The sequence below is a fragment of the Melanerpes formicivorus genome, unplaced genomic scaffold, assembly GCF_026170545.1.
Source record: "Melanerpes formicivorus ecotype bairdi unplaced genomic scaffold, bMelFor1.0.p_v2 SCAF_4, whole genome shotgun sequence".
In the NCBI taxonomy this organism is placed as follows: Eukaryota; Metazoa; Chordata; class Aves; order Piciformes; family Picidae; genus Melanerpes; species Melanerpes formicivorus.
Window position 1 is genome coordinate 22,070,750 of NW_027142356.1, and position 18,803 is coordinate 22,089,552.

Consider the following 18,803-nt stretch of genomic DNA (forward strand, 5'->3'; position numbering starts at 1 on the left):
GCAAACTAAACCAAGAATCTACCTTGTGGGCAACTATAAAAAACATCAGTGTTATGCAGTTTAACTATGCCTTCCTGATTTCTGGTTATATGTTACAACAATGAAGCAGGAATTCAAAATTAACACTTCCAAACCTACTGAGCAGTTATGTCAACTTAGTAAACATTTGATTTAGTTGTATTTTTAAACATGAGTTTTACAGGTTACTGTTTCCAGCTTACTGGAGATCTGCACAAGTGCAGTTTCCCTGAATACAAGAAAGCCACTAGGTGGGAGCATGTTATCTTAAAAGAAGGTTTGTCAACCTCAGCTGTTTTCATTTTGAAGAAACATTTCCCAGCATCCAGGAGATGCTGCAAGACCATCCACATCATGTCAAGTTTGAGATCAATTTGGGATTTTTCAAGGTTCATGTTCACACTGGATGCTGGGGAGACACTGCCTGCCTTGCTGCTCCATCAGCCCAGGAAGACTTGAGCTGGAGCAAAACAGAGGCAAAGTCTTAATAGAAGTTATACCCTCCAAAAAGAAGATCTCATACCTAAACAAGGACCACAAGCACTCTGCTTAAGATAATTATGTAGAAAACCCCAAAGACCCAGACTGAAAAGAAAGGGGGGGGACGAGGGGGGGGGACGGGGCAATATTCCATCCAAAACCTATAGAGATTTCATAAGAGACCCATCCACCTTTTTGGTTTTTTGTTTTTCATGGGAAATACATCATCACATGAGTCCTAACCTGAGGGGATCAATAAGAAAAATTGTAGGGCTGACAAGTAAACTCAAAGTAGCCAACTGACCAGTCTGGGTTTAGGCAATTCTAAAGAAACTCCAGGATGATGTCGTTACACTGAGAGGTGTAACGTGCAATAACTTTCTGAGAGCAGCCATAGCACTAGAAAGATGGTGCCAGATGAGCTGCTTTCAGAAGAATTTCATCAGCAAACTGGGAAAAAAAAAAAATCTGACATCCACAGCAGGAGTATCTGAGAGTTGGAAAACTGCAAGTGGAAAAAATGAACACAAAATGATTTTTCATTGTTCCCTGTAGTATGAGAAGGGGAGGAACAGCTAATGTAATCATCAGGCAGCCAATTCAAAATAAAGTGGTTTTTCATATGTCATAATTAATCTTGCCATAGAATCTGTCAGAGGCCAGACAGGTAAGCTGAAAAAAAAAGTAAGACAAGTTCACATAGGGTAGGAGTATTAAACATGATGAAATGAATGCAAGCTTTAAAGCTGGAAGTTTGTGAATTGTTGCTTATGGAAATTTTTGAGACTATACCAAGACTCTGTCTGTGCCTGTACCCTGTCCCCAGGTTCTCACTGTTGCTTATTGGTGGATTATGATACGTAGCTAAACTGATGTGCAGATATTGCCAAGTCCATTCCTGTCTTCCTGTGATGCTGAAAATTTTGGCCCATGTCTATAAGCTCCAAGGCCCTCAAAGCTAGTTAACAGTGTCTGGTTGTCTTGGATTGAGAGGCCAGTATTCGTGAAGATTAATGGGAGTAGTTGTGTTCAGAGAAAAAAATCTCAGAAGCCTGCCGAAGTGTGCATTGCTTACACCAGCACAAAACAAATAGTCAGAAATACTGGTGGCAGCACAGAAGCAACCATCTGCAGGCAGGTGTCTGAATAGATTTAAAGAAATGGGGGAGGGGGAAGCTGTACAGTTCATGACCTGTAAGATTCTGTACGATTCTTCAAATCATAATTTGGTATAAAGTTCATAGTGATTGGATGTTAATTTCTGAATATCATTATTAAATTTCCACAGGTAGAAGATTTTGTAGAGGCCAGGGAACAGCTGGCAAAACTACAAACTTAGTCTTGCTTTCTATGGAGACAGTGACAAAGCTCATGTTGATTTTAGCTAGAAGCATAGCCCAGTGATGCTCTTACTGCAAAGCTTGGAGTGCTATGTACTCAATTACTGACAACCTGTCCTAATGGGATAATTTGAAAATATGCAGTACTAGTAAAGTGATTTTATTATTTTTTTTAAAGTAACTCCTCTTACTATTTTTTTTTAATTAGGATCAAATGTTTTTTTGTGTAAGCAGATGACCTGCTCACATCCCGTGTTCCCTCCCTGCTCAATTATATAGCGAGCTCACAATTTATTCACAAACCCAGTGTCTTTCCCATTAGTCTGTAAGAGAACTTTTAGCAAAACCATTCCCCAAACCAAAAAATGCATACTAGAAAGTTACTGAGGGAAACTAATTTCTGTAACTGGTTTGGGTGGATATTTTCAGTTTGCTTGTAAAAAAAACCCTCTTTGCAAGTCATAAAAACCTCATTATAATTTTGAAACACATTTCATGTCTATGCATCAGGTCTGCTGCCTGTGCAATTCTCAATGCTTTAACAGTATTAGTTACTGGAATTACTCAAGACATCAGAAATAGAAACACTCTGTTCCTCACTGGAATTTTAGTTCATTGGCCAAGCAGAGTTACTGCTTTCTCCAGGCAAGTTTTTGAAATGTCATTCCCAGCCTATGTCCTGTGTATCAATATATGATCAAATCATCATTCTGAAATGCTTAACTGTACAAATGAGTGGTTCTTTCTTATATACAGGATGACCAAACCTATTCACTGTCAGAAATTTGGAGTAATAACTACATGGAAATAAAAAATTGTCTGTGATTCGGTGCTATGTGGCTGATATGGGAGGTTTAGGCTGGAGGTTAGGAAGAAGTTCTACACAGGGAGAATGCCCATTGGAATGTGCTGTCTGGGGAGGTGGTGAAGTCACCATCATTGGAGGTGTTCAGGGGGAGACTTGATAGGGTGCTTGGTTGCAAGGTTTAGTTGATTAGGTGGGTTGGATGATAGGTTGGACGCGATGATCTTGAAGGTCTCTTCCAACCTGGTTTATTCTATTCTATATAGTGGGAGAAGAAATGTTATTTTTGCCTCTATTTGTCAAAGCTTTGTCCTAGTTTATTACACATTTGGATTTTCAGAGGAACTAAGTTTTGTGCATGTTCTGAGCTTGATGAAGGACTGAGAGAAATGAGACACAGCAGCATGACTATGGATACCATGGGCTACGTCTACATGTATGCTTTAAGCATTGAAGCTTTACGCACCTACCAATCTGAGGTGATCCTCAGGCTTTCAGGCCCCTCTTCCAAAGCATGGGAAGAGTTAGATGCTTTAGCAAGGACTCCTCAGGAACTGGCAGAGCTGGAACCTGTCTGAATTAACCTGTGAATACAATGAGGCTTGGCATGGAATTTAAACAGTCTGGGGCATGTCTGCATATCTGCTTCAGGTGAGTCAGTGTGACTGCAAAGACTGCAAAAGACCGGATTGTGAGGCACTTTCTGTTCAGGCTCCAAAATCGACAGAGCTGTGATAGCGTGATACTGAACCAAACAGCCTTTTTGCCCTAGGTCTGAAGGCAGTTCTGATTTTTTTTCACAATTATGCTGTTTCTGGCTCTGGAAGCACCCAAGTCATTGTTAGCTCTAGGCTGCTTAACAGTACCATGTTGCTTAGACAGACTCCAAATTAATGAGGTTGAAACCAGATGCTTCCCTCCTACTAAGCATTCACTTGGAGCTACATACAATCTTATCTGCAAACATAAATAACAAAAGTTCCTCTGTTTAATATCTAACTTTAATTTTTTCTACCAGGGCTGCAGGAGACCTCTCATTATCTTCACACCCATATTTCTTTACTTTTATTAGAATTAACTACCAACTTCTTACCACCTGTGTGGCAGACCCACCCCTACCTGTGTTTCTGCACAGTACTAAAAGGAAACGTGCAGGTACTTTCTGTAAAATTGCAAGAAATGCAGGTGCAAAACTAAGTTGGGTTTTAAGATTATGCAAAAGCAGAGGATGAGGTGGCTTGGCAAGTTTAGCAGAGCATAATCCTTCATTTGCGTGTATTGTTAATTATATAAAATAGTGCACCTCCTTTGCCTCACAGAAAACTCTGGTTTCACAGGCAGGGAAGCTGCCTTCTGCTAAGGAACCGCACATTATGTTTATTTGGTACGTCCAATGCAGGAACCTGCAAATATTAACATAGTCTTGCAGCTAGCCAGAAAAGAGAGACAATTGTTGTCCCAGTTATAGAAATGAGAGAAAAAAATACAAAGAGAAACCGTAGGCAATAGAGGCACAGCAGGCATCTGCTTTAATTTAAAATGCTTGCTTTACCTGAAACAACACTGGAGCAAAGCAGCAAACTTTTGCTCTAAGCTGACTCTCTCTCCTTTACTTTTACCTGAAAATTGTCCTAATGCATTTTGTATTGTGTTGAAGTCAGAAATGTCCTAGTTTTAGCATTTCTAGTTCCTGGCTGCATCTAGGGATCTGGTTCCAAATCAGAACCTCACTGAGGCCCATAAACCATGAGAAGTGACACTCCCCTTGGAGGGAGCAAATATGTGAAGCCCAGACACAGCCACGCAGAGTGACCTGAGAGCAATTTTCTCCTTCAAAGCCACAGGTGTTGCTCAACTTGATTAAAAAAAAACAACCAACCAAATAAAACAAACCAAAACCAAACACTATTCAATAATGACTGTCCTAATAATGAGGTAAAATTAGAAAAAGTGAAGAGGTCACCACCTCATAGCATTATCCAAAGGCTGGTGAGTCTGCTGCAGGATGAACTGAGAAGGTTCTAGAAGCAGGTCTCCCAAATCCCCAGAAATATTGTAATCATCACATTTTTTCTCTCCTTATAAAATGGTATTGCTGTTTCCAATGTATGGCTCAATCAGGAAGGGACTCAAGGGTTTTTTGGGTAAAAAATGGGTATGTCTGACTTAAAACTCTGGCAGGGTTAATCAGCTAAACAAGGGCACAGAATAAGTTTGTGCATCCATGCGCATGTTCACATGGATGCTGTTTACACGATGCCAGTTTTAGCTGCTGGTAACAAGTGCTGTCTTGGAGTGTGCCTTGGGATGAGGCAGGCTGGGGACAAATAGCCACTAGAGGTGAAGCTACACTTGTGGTGAGGGAGTTCAACTATACAGACATGAGTCACGGTGCACACCACATGGATGGAAGATGAACCCCATCTATTTACTAGGTTATATTACAGCTTGTGGCATTAATAGCATTTAAGGGAAGGCAAGTTGATTCAGTTAATCTCAACCACAACATGCAACCCTGTCTAAAACCCCCTAAACTCCAGCTGGGACAGGAGAGGAGACATACCACTGCACCTACCTAAACAGTATTTGAGCCTTCATAGGCATACATTTCTGCATTCACTGACTGGTCCTTCAACACAATATGCCCTACCCTTGCAAGTAAAACAAACCTACATCTGCATCCCACTCTTCACTGCCTCATTGAGACCAAGAATTTAGTTGTAGGTGTTACAGTGTGGTTGTAGGGACCATGAGGCTGATTTGTTCCAAACTGCACTATCACAGAGAGCAACCACCAACCATTTTCCAGTTTACAGGTAACACTATAGAGAAGAGGAAACTACTAAAACAAGGTCACAGGGATAAATGAAATTCTCTAGTAGACAGGGAAAACATTTAAAAGCTATAGAACATCTTACAGAAAGTTTTCCACCCTATGAGGCAGAAATAGTAAACACAAATCATCAGATTTGTGAAACAGAACTGTGGTACTACGATCAGTGTAACTGATTAAAGTCTTGTAAAGATCATCCCACTTCCCCTCTTCCTGTCTCCAAGCACTCAGAACCGTATCCTAAACGTTCCCTTGACTTCAAAAGTGAAGCTACGCCACAAAACACAGCATGGAATCGATTTTTAAGAAATTATGCCCAAAATAGCTCTCAAATACACTTAGTGATCTATTCTTACAGCAGATGATAGTTTATTTTACCAGCACAGTGTTCTGAAAGACTTACAGAAGAGTGCAATGCACTGCACTAAAAAGCCTCAGGATTACTAAGCTTTTGTATCATTTCCCCTCAGTAAACCCATTCATGACAGTTAGAGGAATCAGGTCCTAAGCTGTTACAAAGCCTAAGGAACTCCTAAGAGTCACCTGAGAATTTTTTATTAAAAAACAAACAAACAACAACAAAAACCCCAATGGATAAAGGACATCCTTACTAATGACTGTCTAATACAGTTCTGTACCATTCAGTGGTGTATGAGACTTTATTTAATGTGAGAACATGCAATAAATAACACGCCACCATATCATTTCTAGACATCACTGTTCTAGTGTTTCTTGTTGCTACAGCTTGTTCTCTAAAACCTGTCTGGACGATGTCAAGTCACACACAACTTTAATTCCCTCTTCCCTACCCCCTCAGACTTTAACAAGTATTGCTACGATTTTGTTTTCATTAAAAGCTTCTAATGGTATTTATATGCAGCATTCTCCTTTAGAACAGGAGGACCCAAAGGTGAAATCAAGCAGCAGACGACTTCACCACAAAATGAGTAATCATTTATGTTCCAAGCTAAAATAAATACAAACAGAAAGCTCACTGTTCTAATGTCATTTAGCAACTTAATTTTTTCTAAACACAGGTTTTGTAAAAACATTTTGAGCTCATTTTATTTTTGTTTTCTTTGGAAAGCCTGAAGTGAAACATCTATGCTTCTAACTTCTTCACTACTTTCCTTTCCCTGTGGCACAGGGGTGACAGCTTTTCTCCCTCATTACATGTTCTGGTTTAACCATGCAGCTTTTCAAAACAGTCCCACCACTTATATGAGCTACACCTCTAGATTTAGAGTCCCCATCACCATCACTTACAGTTACCTATAAACAATTAGCACACACCTTTCTGAACAGCTGAACTGCCCCAGAGTTTTATGTGTTTTTATTATAACTAGTTCCTTCATTTCAGTGGCATCATGGATGAGCTCAAGTCTGAAAGGCAATGCTCCACCTAGGGCAAGTGCTTATTTTTACTCAAGTAATTACAGAAAAAAGTTGACACTGACATTTACAAAAATATGTCAGAGCACAAGCACCACCCGCTGAGCTGAACATGAGAATTCATGCCTGCCAGTCTTGTTTTTCCCCTCAGAGTATGACTGATTTGACTCATGCCTGGCTTTAAGAAAATTTCCAGATCTCTGTTAGAATTATAGTTGGTAGGAAAAATTCTTAAACATGCATCTGAATTTCTGTTGCTGTGCTCACATTACTACTTGTCTTTGATGAAAATATACAGCAAAACATTCTGTACAATTTTATAGTGTTTCATAAAGATTCACATGTTGAAGGAAAGTTACCTACTAATACAGATGGGAATCTGCAAGGAACTGTTTTAATTTCTTTCACAGACATCTATGAAAAACCCAGTTTAGTTCCCTAACCTAACCTCAATGCTTCTTGCTCAACAGCATTAGCAAAGCATTGGTCCTTTGATATTGAAGCTACGACACAAACATTTCTCTGCCTTCCAAGAATCCCACTTATGATTTGGTTACTGGTCATGACCCCGTTGTTTGTTGTGTAGGTGAATTGTAAGGATTACTGGAATTCTTATAAATCCCAAGTAAATAAAGAGGAAAAATAAAGCCCACCTGTAATCAGACACCATGTAACTGCATGTTAATGGACTGTTCAGTGCCCTACTGGGATATGTTAGCAAAACACTATAGCATTATACTCAATTTCATCAGGACAGTGAATGTTTTAAATAAATTCTATTTATATAATTACAGTAATGACTACAGTTGATACCTTACACACAGCCAAGTAAAAAACCCACACTGGAATGTATGTAAATATTGCTAAGGCATACACTATGAAAAAGCAATTAATTTTAATTAAAAACCATCTTCATTTTAAAAGTTTACCAGAATCTGTTACACTGAGCATTGCAGTCTTTGAAAGCAGAACAGAAGCTGTTTACAAGGATTAAACAGTAATTGATATCCAGCTGCTTGGAGCTGGGCTGCTGACTGAACATATACTGAAAGCTGGGCTGAAATCCCCTCTCAGCTGATGGCAGTGGTCATGCTGCTGTTTCCTATGAGTCTGGAATTTCACCCCAGTCTTTACATTCTTTGTCGGTTATAGTGGAGCAGCCAGAAGAAGAAGAAAGATGATTAGAGATCAAGTCGACTCACAGTTCAAAAATCCAATCTTCAAGCAGCTGCAAGGTGTAGAGGAAGGAGAAGGAGGTTTATAGCACAGTTAAAACGAGTATCTCTAAAAATGTGCTAAGCGAAGTAGCAGATCTGATGATACTGAAGACCACTCACAGAAAAAAGTAAATCAGAGACTCAGTCCTTGGTGATGACAACGTTGTATTTGCCTTCGACTAGAAGGTAGGGAAGCATAGCATGTGAACATCTAAGTGTGTGTATCACACACAAAGCATTCCAGAAGCTGAAAAATTTCTCTGCACACATCAAGACATTGCTAAGAAAAGCAAAGATTTTGAGCACTTAACAATTGGCTAGATGAACTCAATTTCATATCCAACTTTATACATTCTTTATAAAGAGAAAGGCCCCATCACTGAAGATGAAATATTTTTAGCACCAACTGCTGGCTTGCAAGTGAATACTTATTTGCAAGGCAAGAGTATGGACAGATGTTGTCTCTAAGAGGCATATTGTTTTAAGGCAACATCCAAAATGACAATATAGCCACCACAGAAACTGCTTCAATGATGCCTGATGCTTTATGGCACCCATAGGTGAGGGAAAGTAGGAACTAAATTGGCATCTGTCTTCCTCTTCCCCACCATGTGCTCTGGAACACAGGAAACTCTCGACATTTGTGTGTCTCTAGTTGTCATAAAACAAGCTGGTTCCTTCCTGTGTCCCATAAAACATTCTGTAGCCATTTATGTTAGCCATACTAATCACTACCAGTAGCAAGGAAAAGGCTGAAGAATTGTTGTCTTTCCTTACCACTAACCAAATTAAAAAGTTCAATACGGTAGCAAATGCTTATGCAATTAGCATGAATGAGTGATTTGTGAACGTTTCCCAGAAGGCAAATGACGGGAGCCAATCTGGCCAGATGTGCTCCTGCAGCGCACAGCACCCAGCCCAGGGTTGGTTTTATTTCTTTGTTATCAAAACCAGTCATTTTACTTACTTGTGTCTCCACTAAACAGTATTTCAGGAATGGAGACAGTAACTTCTGAATATAGACTATATCTATAAAAGGAAGAGGTAAGTAGTGTCTCAGTATCCATCACTTCGAAAATTCCATCATACATCTTTATTAACAGTTACAGCACCTAGGTATGCAGCTACGGAATTGAAGAACGTGAAGGATATTACCAGAATCACTTATGGCTACAAGTAAGGAGCAGAACTGCATCACATCCCTACTTTTTCATGATTTAAAGGTGTGTTAAAATATACTGAGATTTGCAGGAAATCTATTATTTGGCTTACACAGTAAGCTATGCCCTGTGCACTATATTATAGACAAAGTTGCATTTAAAAATGGCACACAAGGTTAAGACACTGATGAGTACTGTGCTTTCATAAATACAGTAGTATACATCTTATATACAGACCCTGGCTGTGAACTTGCAGGAAGGCTGTTAGCCAGCCATCCACAGAAAGAAGGGAATAAAGATAGTGGGGAGTGTGGTGGAAGGTGCCAAACCTAGGCAGACTATTGATGCTAATCCCACAAGCATCGAAGCAAGAACACTCCGCTGGTCCCGAATGATCATCTTCACAGTCTCACAGAACTGAAAAATAGGGAAAAAATAAAAAGGTTACATAGAAGGGCTTTAACTGGCCAACTGGAGTGGCCCACACTATTACAAACCAGCGGTTGCTACCCAGCCTCTCAGGCGGGCTCAGTGCACGGTGAGGAGCGATTCTGGCACCGGCTCACAACCCAGCTGGGGCTAACCCAGTACTGCCTGCAGCTCCGGAAGAACCAGTCACTTCAGAGCATTTTGAGCGCATTTGTCCCAGGAATTCAGCTTCACTTTCCTCTCTGCTTGAAGCCAACAAAGGCCGAGCCACCCGCCCTCCCAAGCAGCTCCGCGGCGGCAGTAGTACCCGATGCGCGGAGCGCGGCCGTCTGCCCCGTCTGAGAGCGGCGTGCGGCACCGGGCAGCAGCGTCCCAGGTCGGCGGCGGCTGAGCTAGTTTGAGGGAGCGGAGCGCCCAGCAGAGCCGCGGCCGCGAAGGTCAGCCCGGCACCGCCAACGCCTCCCCTGGCAGCTGCTGCCTTCCCGGCAGAGCGGCTCCCTGCGGGGCTCCCGAGCGCCCACAGCCAGGCCATACCTTGTCGGTCTGGAAGCTGACGGGCGCTCCGTACCGGCAATAGGTGACAAAATGCTCGCAGTTGTTCCAAAGCAGGCTGTAGGCCGTGGCTCCCACCAGCTTCTCCGCCCGGCGGGCCGCCTCCTCGCTGCCCAGCACCTGGTCCTCGAAGAGCCGGTCCATGTGATTGACCAGGATGCTGCCGCCGTAGGCGAAGTCCTCCACTGTGTCTACGCGGATGCTGGCCGTTTTGGTGATGACGCCCAGGATGAGCCGCTTGTTGGTCACTACCTGCTGAATCTGCCGGCGGTCGCCGGTAAGGGCGGGCAGGATATCGGGCATCAGGTGGGCGACGCGGTTCTCACCCAGGTAGATACCGAAGTGGATGAAGAGGGTGCGGGGCACCTCTAGTAGGTCGCCCCGCTTGAAGCAGCTGGTGTCGTAGTACCCGGGGGCCGGCGGTGGTTCCTCATCGGAGCCCGCGGGCAGGGGCCGGACGTGAACTAGGAACAGCAGCTTCTCCAGCAGCGACGCCGCCTGCGGCACCAGGCTCTTCATCGTCGGCGAGGGGCGCCCTCGCTGCCGCCGAGAAACCCCAACCCCCCGGCCCCGCTTTTCTAGGCTACCGGGCGGGGCGGGGCGGCCACCCGGGCCAGCCCACCGGGTGAGCGGCATGTGGGAGCGCCCGCCCCGAGAAGCAGTTGTATTTTATTGGGAAACGCGACGGGCGTACTGACCCGAACCGGTGGCCCGCGGCTCCGTGTCGCCTTGACCCTCACAATAGCAGCGTGCCCGCAGCCCGGACCCGGGTGCCACCCGCAGCTCTCTCCGACCTGTCCTCGGGGCTGCCCAGGTAGAAGAGTGCGTTTAAAGCCTTTATTCGCTACAGGAAGTTCAGCGAATGGTCCCGGGGCCGCAGGCGCTTCATTTACCTTCTGCCGCCGATGGCACCCAAGGAGCTCTGGGCACCCGCCCCGACAGCAGCCCCGCGGGGCGAATGGGGCAAGTGGCGCCCGGCTCGCAGGCCGGGGGAGGGGAGGGCGCAGTGGGATAGAGCTGCCGCAGTACTCGCTTGGCGGCGGGAGGGGGTAGCGGGTCCCTGGCTCCCGAACGCGCTTTTCTTCCTCGGAAGTAAACAGGGGTTCGAGAGAGAGAAGTTCACATTTATAACTGAACTCGCCCGAAAGGTCCGCCCGCTAAGAGTGGGAAAAGGCGGAGAGGCATTCTCCTGCGTTTTGGTTTGTGCTGATCCATTATGTAAATGGATAAATCCTGGCAACAGAGCCCACAAAAGAATATCCCTGTCAGGTCAACAAAGCCGCCCCGTCTGAGGCTCCGAAGTTTCAGTAGCCAAATTCCCGCCGCAGAGGGGACTGTGGTATGATGGATGGGACAGACATTCATCTTACCTGGAAGATGGCAGGGCCCAGAGAGTGGCAGGGGAGGGGGCCGCACTCACCCGCCGCCCCCTTTCACCGAGCCCTCGCCATCACCACCGTCTCTCCCCGTCCCGCTGCCACGGCGCTTCTCTGGCACTCCGGCTCCAGGGGTGCCGCTTCGGCTGCAGGGCGAAGCTTTTGCTTCTGTGGGAAACTCGGAGTGGGCAGGGGAGGAAGCAATACTGGTGAGGTGGTAATATGTTAAAGCATCTTCACCCAAAACCAAGCTTTAATCTAATCTAAACCAATTTGCCTGATCTGTCCTCTGGCAGGTTGTGGATGCTTCAGCAAACACGGCAACATACTCGATACCACGTACAAAAAAAGGAAGCAAGAAGAGGAGTGTGTAACAGCTTGTCATGTCTCCACAGTCAAACCGTGTTGAAACACCTTATTATTTTTCCCAGTTTAGTCACTTTAAACCTGAGAGTCTGTGGATCAAGAATGAGATCCCCAGATCACCCTTATGCTAGTCACACCAGCAAAAAGAGAAAATGTTCACCATCCTTTTTCTTTCCATCAGGGATCAGCTCTGTTAGGACTAGAAAGGCTAAAGGGATGTGAGGGGCCCAGCAAGTGAGAGTCTCCCTACCACCATGGATACTGAAACAGGGTTCTGGCAGGATTTTGTGCACAGGAATGATGAGGCTTATCAATAACCAATGACCCAAAGCAAGCTTTCCACTCAGTGAAAGGAAGTATTTCAGGGAAGCAGGTTACCTCACTGCTTGCCAACCGAAAAAGAATGGCTGGTGTGGCTCCCCGATTTCCTCCTGCTTGAAGCAGAGAGCAGCTTCCTGGGAAAGCACCTTGCTCCATCTGCAAAGAGAGCGCCCCACCATAGCCTCTTGTATATTTGTTGTTTGCAGGCCAGAGCCTCAGCGTTTCTTAGCAGGGTGATCAGGCATCAGGGATTTTCTCTGGAGTCTCAGCCAGATTTTTACACAACAGAGGCTTAGCCCTCTGAAGCCTCTAGTTCAAATCACATCACTTACAAAAGAGAAAATACTTTACAGATACAGTTTATGATGCTGCCAAGAACCCTGTAGATTAGCCACCAGCCACACAACATCATCTTTTAAAATCCTGGTTTTAAAATGTATTTGGAACATTTGAAGCTTTTCCTAGTAGTGAATAAAAATGGAGTGGATGTGAAGCTTTTCTCATTTTTAAATAGTGCAGTATTTTTAATGAACAGGGGAAAATATCTATCTATCCATCCGTCCATCTATCTTAGAATCCCTCATCATGATAAAGGGGTTTACCGATTTGGTGATGGTCACAGAAGCTGGTCCAGAGCTAGACTGTGCCACAGCCAGGTGGTTATCAAGGATTCCACAAAAAAGTCCTGACACAGAAAGGTTCCTCCCTGCCATCTGCAATATAAACACTGGGCCTGCCCTGGGCTGCTGTTTCAAAGCAGTCCCCACACCTCCCCACACCCCCCACTTCCCCAAAGCTGTCAAGGGAGTATCTGGATGGCTATTACTGAAGTAGGTGTCAGAGATGCTTTCGTCCTGCAGTTCAGATTTTTCTACCCTGCCCTAAGGAAGGTAGAATTCACCTGAACACTCTGTCAGAAAAAGACATTTCCCAATGGGATCTTTTACTTGGAGGCTTTCTTTGTTCTCTTGATGCCAATTAACTATAATTCCAAAATCACCAGGGTCCATTTCAAGTAAATCCGTAAAGGAAACCAGGATGAAACTGAAGAAGAGGAATCTCCATTAAGAGGAGACTAAGAGCCTTACTGCATGGGAGTGTTTCAAAGACCTAAGGTGAGAGGTGTGGCATTTCTGCAGTGCAATTTCCTCATACCTGAGGCACTAATGAGCCTCCCCTCTCCCTTCCCCCAAACCACTCTTTTACCATTAAGCCTGGACACCCCAACACTAATGGAACAAGCACAAAAGGCATTACACAATGGACAGGTCTTTGAAATTGTTTCACTCCTCCAGCCAACACACGGACCCAGTTGCAGCAAGTGAAACCCACCCAGACAAAGCTTTGCCACTACTTTGCAACTGCCTGCAGAGCACTTAATACAACCTCTCAGAGTAATTTCTGAATGAAACTGAGGTTCTTGAAAGGTAACCTGCAACCCAACATTTTCTTTTAGACTTTAAAGGATGCAGTCCTTTTAAATTGCTATGACACAACACAAAACTTAGAAGACATACTTACTTTTCCTCTTGTATGAAGAGGAAAAAGCACTTCCCATATTTTAGTGGAAAAATGGTTTCACTGGAGATGGCTAAACTGAAAATATACTTTGTGCCTCAAACAGGCTGGCACATGCCTCATCTTGGAGCACTTTGGTAAAACTACTTTTGTACCTTTAATACACAAATTGCAGTGGGAAAATCACTTTGAAATATTAAATAGCAAACACTGACAAACCATGCTGGGGCCACTAGCTGCGGGCAGAATAATTTAAAGATAAACCCCATGATTTGAGAGTTAGGTAAGATGCATTAGGAAAGCTGTGAGTGGTAAGAGAATGCAGCCTTTGTTTTGTAGCGCAGAGAAGGCGCAGCACAAAATCTTCCCGGGTAAGAAGCGTGAGCCAGTTTCCATTACACTGAAACTCCTGTATTAGATAGAACCTTATTTTGTGTGCTAGGAATTACTATTTCCATCTTGCCCTTGCAGCTAACACAGTGGGGAAAAAGCAGGAAAGAAGGGAAACTGGAAGGGTGAGGAACAGCCCTGATTTAACGAGCAAGCAAAATGCACTTTTTTAACTGACTGAAGGTTCATGAACGCAAAACATGTTAAGGAGATCAAGAAGAATAAAATCTTTGGATAGGGATTTTTGGAGGCTGTAATTTGCAAGAAAAGTATTTGAAAAGCAATGCCACTTGCTTTAAGATGGTGCACTGAAATAAACAATAGACAGAAAACATTCTTGTGAAGGATGGTTTCACAAGGGCAATTCACAAGGCTTCCAAAAGGGCAATTCCAGAGATAAAATGTAATGCCTTTATATTCCCATATCCCATCTATTTGAACACCCTACCATTCTTTTCATCAAATTACAGCTTCTGCTGTGGAACTGCAAATGACCAGCTCTCTAGAAAACACTATCATTTGCCTCTTCAGTTTTTGCATTTAACAAAGACTACAGACAAAACAGACACAAAGTCTGAAGGAAAATGAGAACCAGCAAGACAATACACAAAACTGCAGGCAAGCAGAACAACCACAATACAAAGAACCTTTGAACTAAGTATCATTATTCCAGCAGAAGAAACAACATAAATGACTAAAACAAATTTGCTCATTATAAATGTTCACTTTTATTCAAACATTATTGCATATGCGTTTACAGAGTCACTTTTGCAAATATTTACTGTAGCGTTTTTATCCCTGTAGCCTGCTGCTGAGGTCTATCACTTTATTTCTTCTGAATACTTCTGTTGTGCTGAACTAACAGGCTTCCAAATTATTAACAAGAGTTTTCTAACAAAGATTGTAAACATTGTAAAACCAAAATGCTTTTTCCCTTCAAAGCTATTAAACTGTATATTTTTGTGCAGTGAAGTAATGACTCATTTTTTTACAACTAGGTTGAATCACGCTGTATACACAGATAGTCCTTACAACTTGCTAAGAGAATAGTATGTTTAGATGGAGGTAACATTCACTTATGATACCTTCACTTCAACTTAACAAAACCACAGAAAAGATGGGAACAATTATACAGCTCTCATTAGCAAGCAAGAGGCTAGGAAATTAGTCAGAATGGTAGCATAGACTGAGATTTAGGCATGACTAGGAGATAGTTTTGGTGACAATTGAAGAATACTTCTTTTCAGTACTTTCAGTACTTTCAGTATTCCTAAGGTTGGAAGGGACCTCAAAGATCATGTCTCCTTTTGTCAGCACTAAACAATTATCAGACTCATCAAAACAAAGGAAAATATTAATTTCTGGATATAAAATGCCTGAACATTTGGATTAATATTCCTATGGCTTCTGCAAAGGAAATACTGACAAATACTGGCCTACAATTTCCACCTTCATATTGTCCCAGTAGGTACAATTCAGATTTTTAAGTCTCTGCTTAATCAGGTGAAGTTAATAGTATCCTAATTTAAAGATGTTAGTCATATTGTACAGGAAGGGAGATGGAGAGGTGATAACTGGTAGTCAGAAGAGAAAGGGAGCACAGAGCATTCACCATGGTATCTGTTCACCGCAGGAGACAGATCTTTCTGTGGGAAGAGTAATGCAGGACTCTGCTGCACAAAATGATGATGTACAGCCCTGAAACAAAACAAGGTATTCTTCCACCACCCAGCCCCACTTCCTCCCTGAGAGGATTGCAGTATCACAAGAGAGTGAGTGGCAGGCTAGATCACAGCACTCTCCTTTCTTCATCTTCTAGTTTATTCCCATGACAAGATCTGCGATTTACCAGTAGTCAGTGCTTTCAACAATGGATTAATCAGCAAGACATGTGGGAAAACGTAATAATAAAGTCTGTCATTAATTGGACAAAGTGCTGGAAGTTTAGTGGATCACCACCAAAGGTCAGCATTTACTACTAGTCACTCTATAACAGTAACAATTATTACTTTATTGCCCAATGGTGAAAGTTGCTCCCCAATATCAGACAGTGCTGACTTCATAGCGATGCACAGCAGGTTACTCAGCCTCACAAACACAGCTGAAGGAGCTCATCAACCTTGGTCCATTTATTTTTCAAATAAAGATTGAAAGAACAAAAAGAAAAGTGGATGAAGAAAGAGGCAATTTCCATTTTGAAACAAAGATTATTTTCTCTAATAATTAAATGTCATGTTGCAATTTTATTAACTCTGTTTTACAGGAAATCAATTAATTCTTCATCCAATGTATTATCTAGATAGGAAATGTTATCAATTACAAAGTTATTAGTCTTGTATTACTCAAAACATTTGCTAATCTGTGCCATATAGCTAAGCCTGAGAGATAATTGTCACTAATTTCTACACTTTGACTTATAAAAAAACCTCTCACTCAAGAAACCAGCTCTTGTTTACAACATGTTTTTCTACCACTCAGTGTTAAAAGCATATGTATTAAACACCTGTTACTCTATCAGTGATTTTAAATCAGGAACATTCTTAATCTGGAAGTCCAACAGCATCTGTCCAAATGCCTTGCCCTGTAAGAAAGAAAAAACAAAACACAACAAACCAACATTTCATTTTACCATCTTTGGAAATGATTTTGTTTTGAACAGTTTTATAAGGTACTTCTCCTATAATCAAGTGTAAGAATTCTGTGTGCTGTCTAAGTGTTGTGTGCATTTATTTCTATGAATATTTATATATAATTTTAAGGTGATTTTTTTCCAAACCTTGGACTGTTGGCTATCCAAAGTGATATATACCTTTCCATTTATTTGGCTTTTTCACTTGTGAATCAATATACTTAGGGAAAACTCTACAGTTGAGTTTTCAAGCATCTAAACCTGAACAGATTGAATAGCTTCAATTTATTTGGTACCTAGTGCTAAATTAATTTTCTTTTGTGTTCTATTCTGCTCTCTGATTCATACATCATCCTAAATAACCATCAATCTCACTGAATAAGAATTTGGTGAAGAGTCTTCTTTACTAAGCTGAGATGATTTGTACCTGTAAGCATTTCTCAGCCTATGGTGGCAGAACTGTGCTTTGCTGTAGCCATAGGAGTGCCGCATTAAAGCACCTCTAGGCTTAGATGTTTAAAATATTGAACTCACTGTACAATTGCAAAAAAAATGTTAAGTTTCAGTTTCACTCAGCATTGCCAAGAAAAAAGGTGTGTCCTATCTATCTAGACTTTCCCTTCAGATTTATGTTACTTATCAGTACAATTATATTTACAGGAGTCACAGGCTAAGCTAGAGGCGCTGTTATACAGTTAGCAGTTCTTGTATTCACAACGAGACAGTTCATCAGAACTGTCTAGTAAATCTACATTCTCTAAGACACAACAACCTTCTTGAGAAGCTGCTTTTGCTGGTGAAGCTAAAAACATGGGTAGCACACGATAAAGAGCACAACTGATCTGAAGATGCCTTAACAGTTTCCTATACATGTATTTTTCACCAAATATTCTAAATTGACTTTCTACTTCTCTATGTATATTACCAGGAAATTAAAAAGGAAATAAAGAGTCAAACCCAAAAGTTTACAGTTCTAGTTCAAAAACTCATTATAAAGAGATTGTGTAATACATAGTTATAAATGGTAACTACATTAAACCCAATGCTTTGATACATGCCTGTGGGTCACTTCTTAGCGATGCTACACCACCACCACCAAGGGCATTCTTCAGAACAAAATTTAATCCATGGATTCCTGGCAACTCATATCTGTAAAATAAAATCTACACATTGTTTCTCAAGAGATTTTGTAAGATACTTGTGCACAACATCAAGTGAAACACAGCATGCAAAAATGTCATGCTTCTGATGGCATCCTACTGTGGAGTCAAGCCTAGAAGTTAATTCAAGATTTAACCCACAGCCATCCTTGCCTTCTTATTCCTTCCCCTTTCCACAAATGAGCAGTCCTTAATAGTTTTAGGGTAAGACATAAAGAAATCATTCTCCTCTTATTCAATTTCAAAACTCATTAATTTCCAATCAGACTGGTTTCTGTATTTATTTATTTACTTCACAAGATGTAAAGCCCATACAGAAATCTCCATAGGCAAGAACTTCAAGATCTAGTATGAACTCAAAGATCACAGTGGGCACAGGTTGCCACTTTTAATATTTCTTACTTCTGATACTGCAACATACACTAAATTTGTGGAACTAACTTTTGCCAACGTAGGCTACCAGATAATTGGGGGAAATTGAGAAATTGAGAAATAACTGACTCATTAGATCAAACTCTTCAAACTAACTACAGAAATTTTGTAACAAATGATAAGTAGAGCTATATTCCAGTGCTTTCTTGGAGACAGATACTTTGTTCAGATAAAATTTTAGTTTAGTGTGACAGACCTATTTTTTCTGTTCCACTGCTACTATAAGCATTTTTCCATCCTTGCTTCTGACTGGTGCAGTTCCAATTTGGAAACTTGTAGAAGTTTGGCAAATGGCTCTGTGGTTTCCTCACAAAGCTCTTTAAAATTCCATAAATAGGTCTACAGCATATTTCCATTTGCCTCTCCTTGCACAGGTTTTCAGTGT

At 42.0% G+C, this 18,803-nt stretch overlaps 2 protein-coding genes across 6 annotated transcripts in view; both read right to left on the minus strand.

Annotated features, from left to right (window-relative positions):
* Nucleotides 1-5,825: 5,825 nt before the first annotated feature.
* Nucleotides 5,826-10,781, minus strand: LRAT (lecithin retinol acyltransferase). 4 transcript variants are annotated; one of them, XM_068137239.1, is made up of 4 exons: nucleotides 10,209-10,781; nucleotides 9,575-9,662; nucleotides 9,053-9,114; nucleotides 5,826-8,096 (listed from the first exon to the last, which is right to left on the minus strand). In XM_068137239.1, exons 1-4 carry the CDS (start codon nucleotides 10,743-10,745, stop codon nucleotides 8,067-8,069), a joined length of 717 nt encoding a protein of 238 aa, XP_067993340.1. In that variant the 5' UTR covers nucleotides 10,746-10,781; the 3' UTR covers nucleotides 5,826-8,066. The 4 variants fall into 4 exon arrangements, with proteins under 4 accessions (XP_067993340.1, XP_067993342.1, XP_067993339.1 ...); XM_068137241.1 differs by lacking the exon at nucleotides 9,053-9,114; XM_068137238.1 differs by having other exon boundaries at nucleotides 5,826-9,114.
* A 4,120-nt stretch (nucleotides 10,782-14,901) lies between these two features.
* The window catches only part of LOC137440734 (uncharacterized), a 59,630-nt gene continuing 55,728 nt past the window's right edge, over nucleotides 14,902-18,803 (minus strand). For both annotated transcript variants that reach the window (XM_068137243.1, XM_068137242.1), the window contains exons 19-20: nucleotides 17,885-17,975; nucleotides 14,902-16,778 (exon numbers count right to left, since the gene is read on the minus strand). In XM_068137243.1, the coding sequence (XP_067993344.1) occupies nucleotides 16,704-16,778; nucleotides 17,885-17,975 (166 nt within the window). In that variant the 3' untranslated portion in view covers nucleotides 14,902-16,703. The remainder of the gene's footprint in view (nucleotides 16,779-17,884; nucleotides 17,976-18,803) is intronic.

Coding starts and splice junctions, on each gene's coding strand:
- LRAT (XM_068137238.1), bottom strand. CDS start 10,745: ATGAAGAGCCTGGTGCCGCAGGCGGCGTCGCTGCTGGAGAAGCTGCTG. Junction 9,663..10,208: donor TCAGCTTCCAGACCGACAAG/GTATGGCCTGGC, acceptor CCTATTTTTCAG/TTCTGTGAGACTGTGAAGAT. Junction 9,115..9,574: donor AGCATCAATAGTCTGCCTAG/GTTTGGCACCTT, acceptor TTCCTTTTATAG/ATATAGTCTATATTCAGAAG.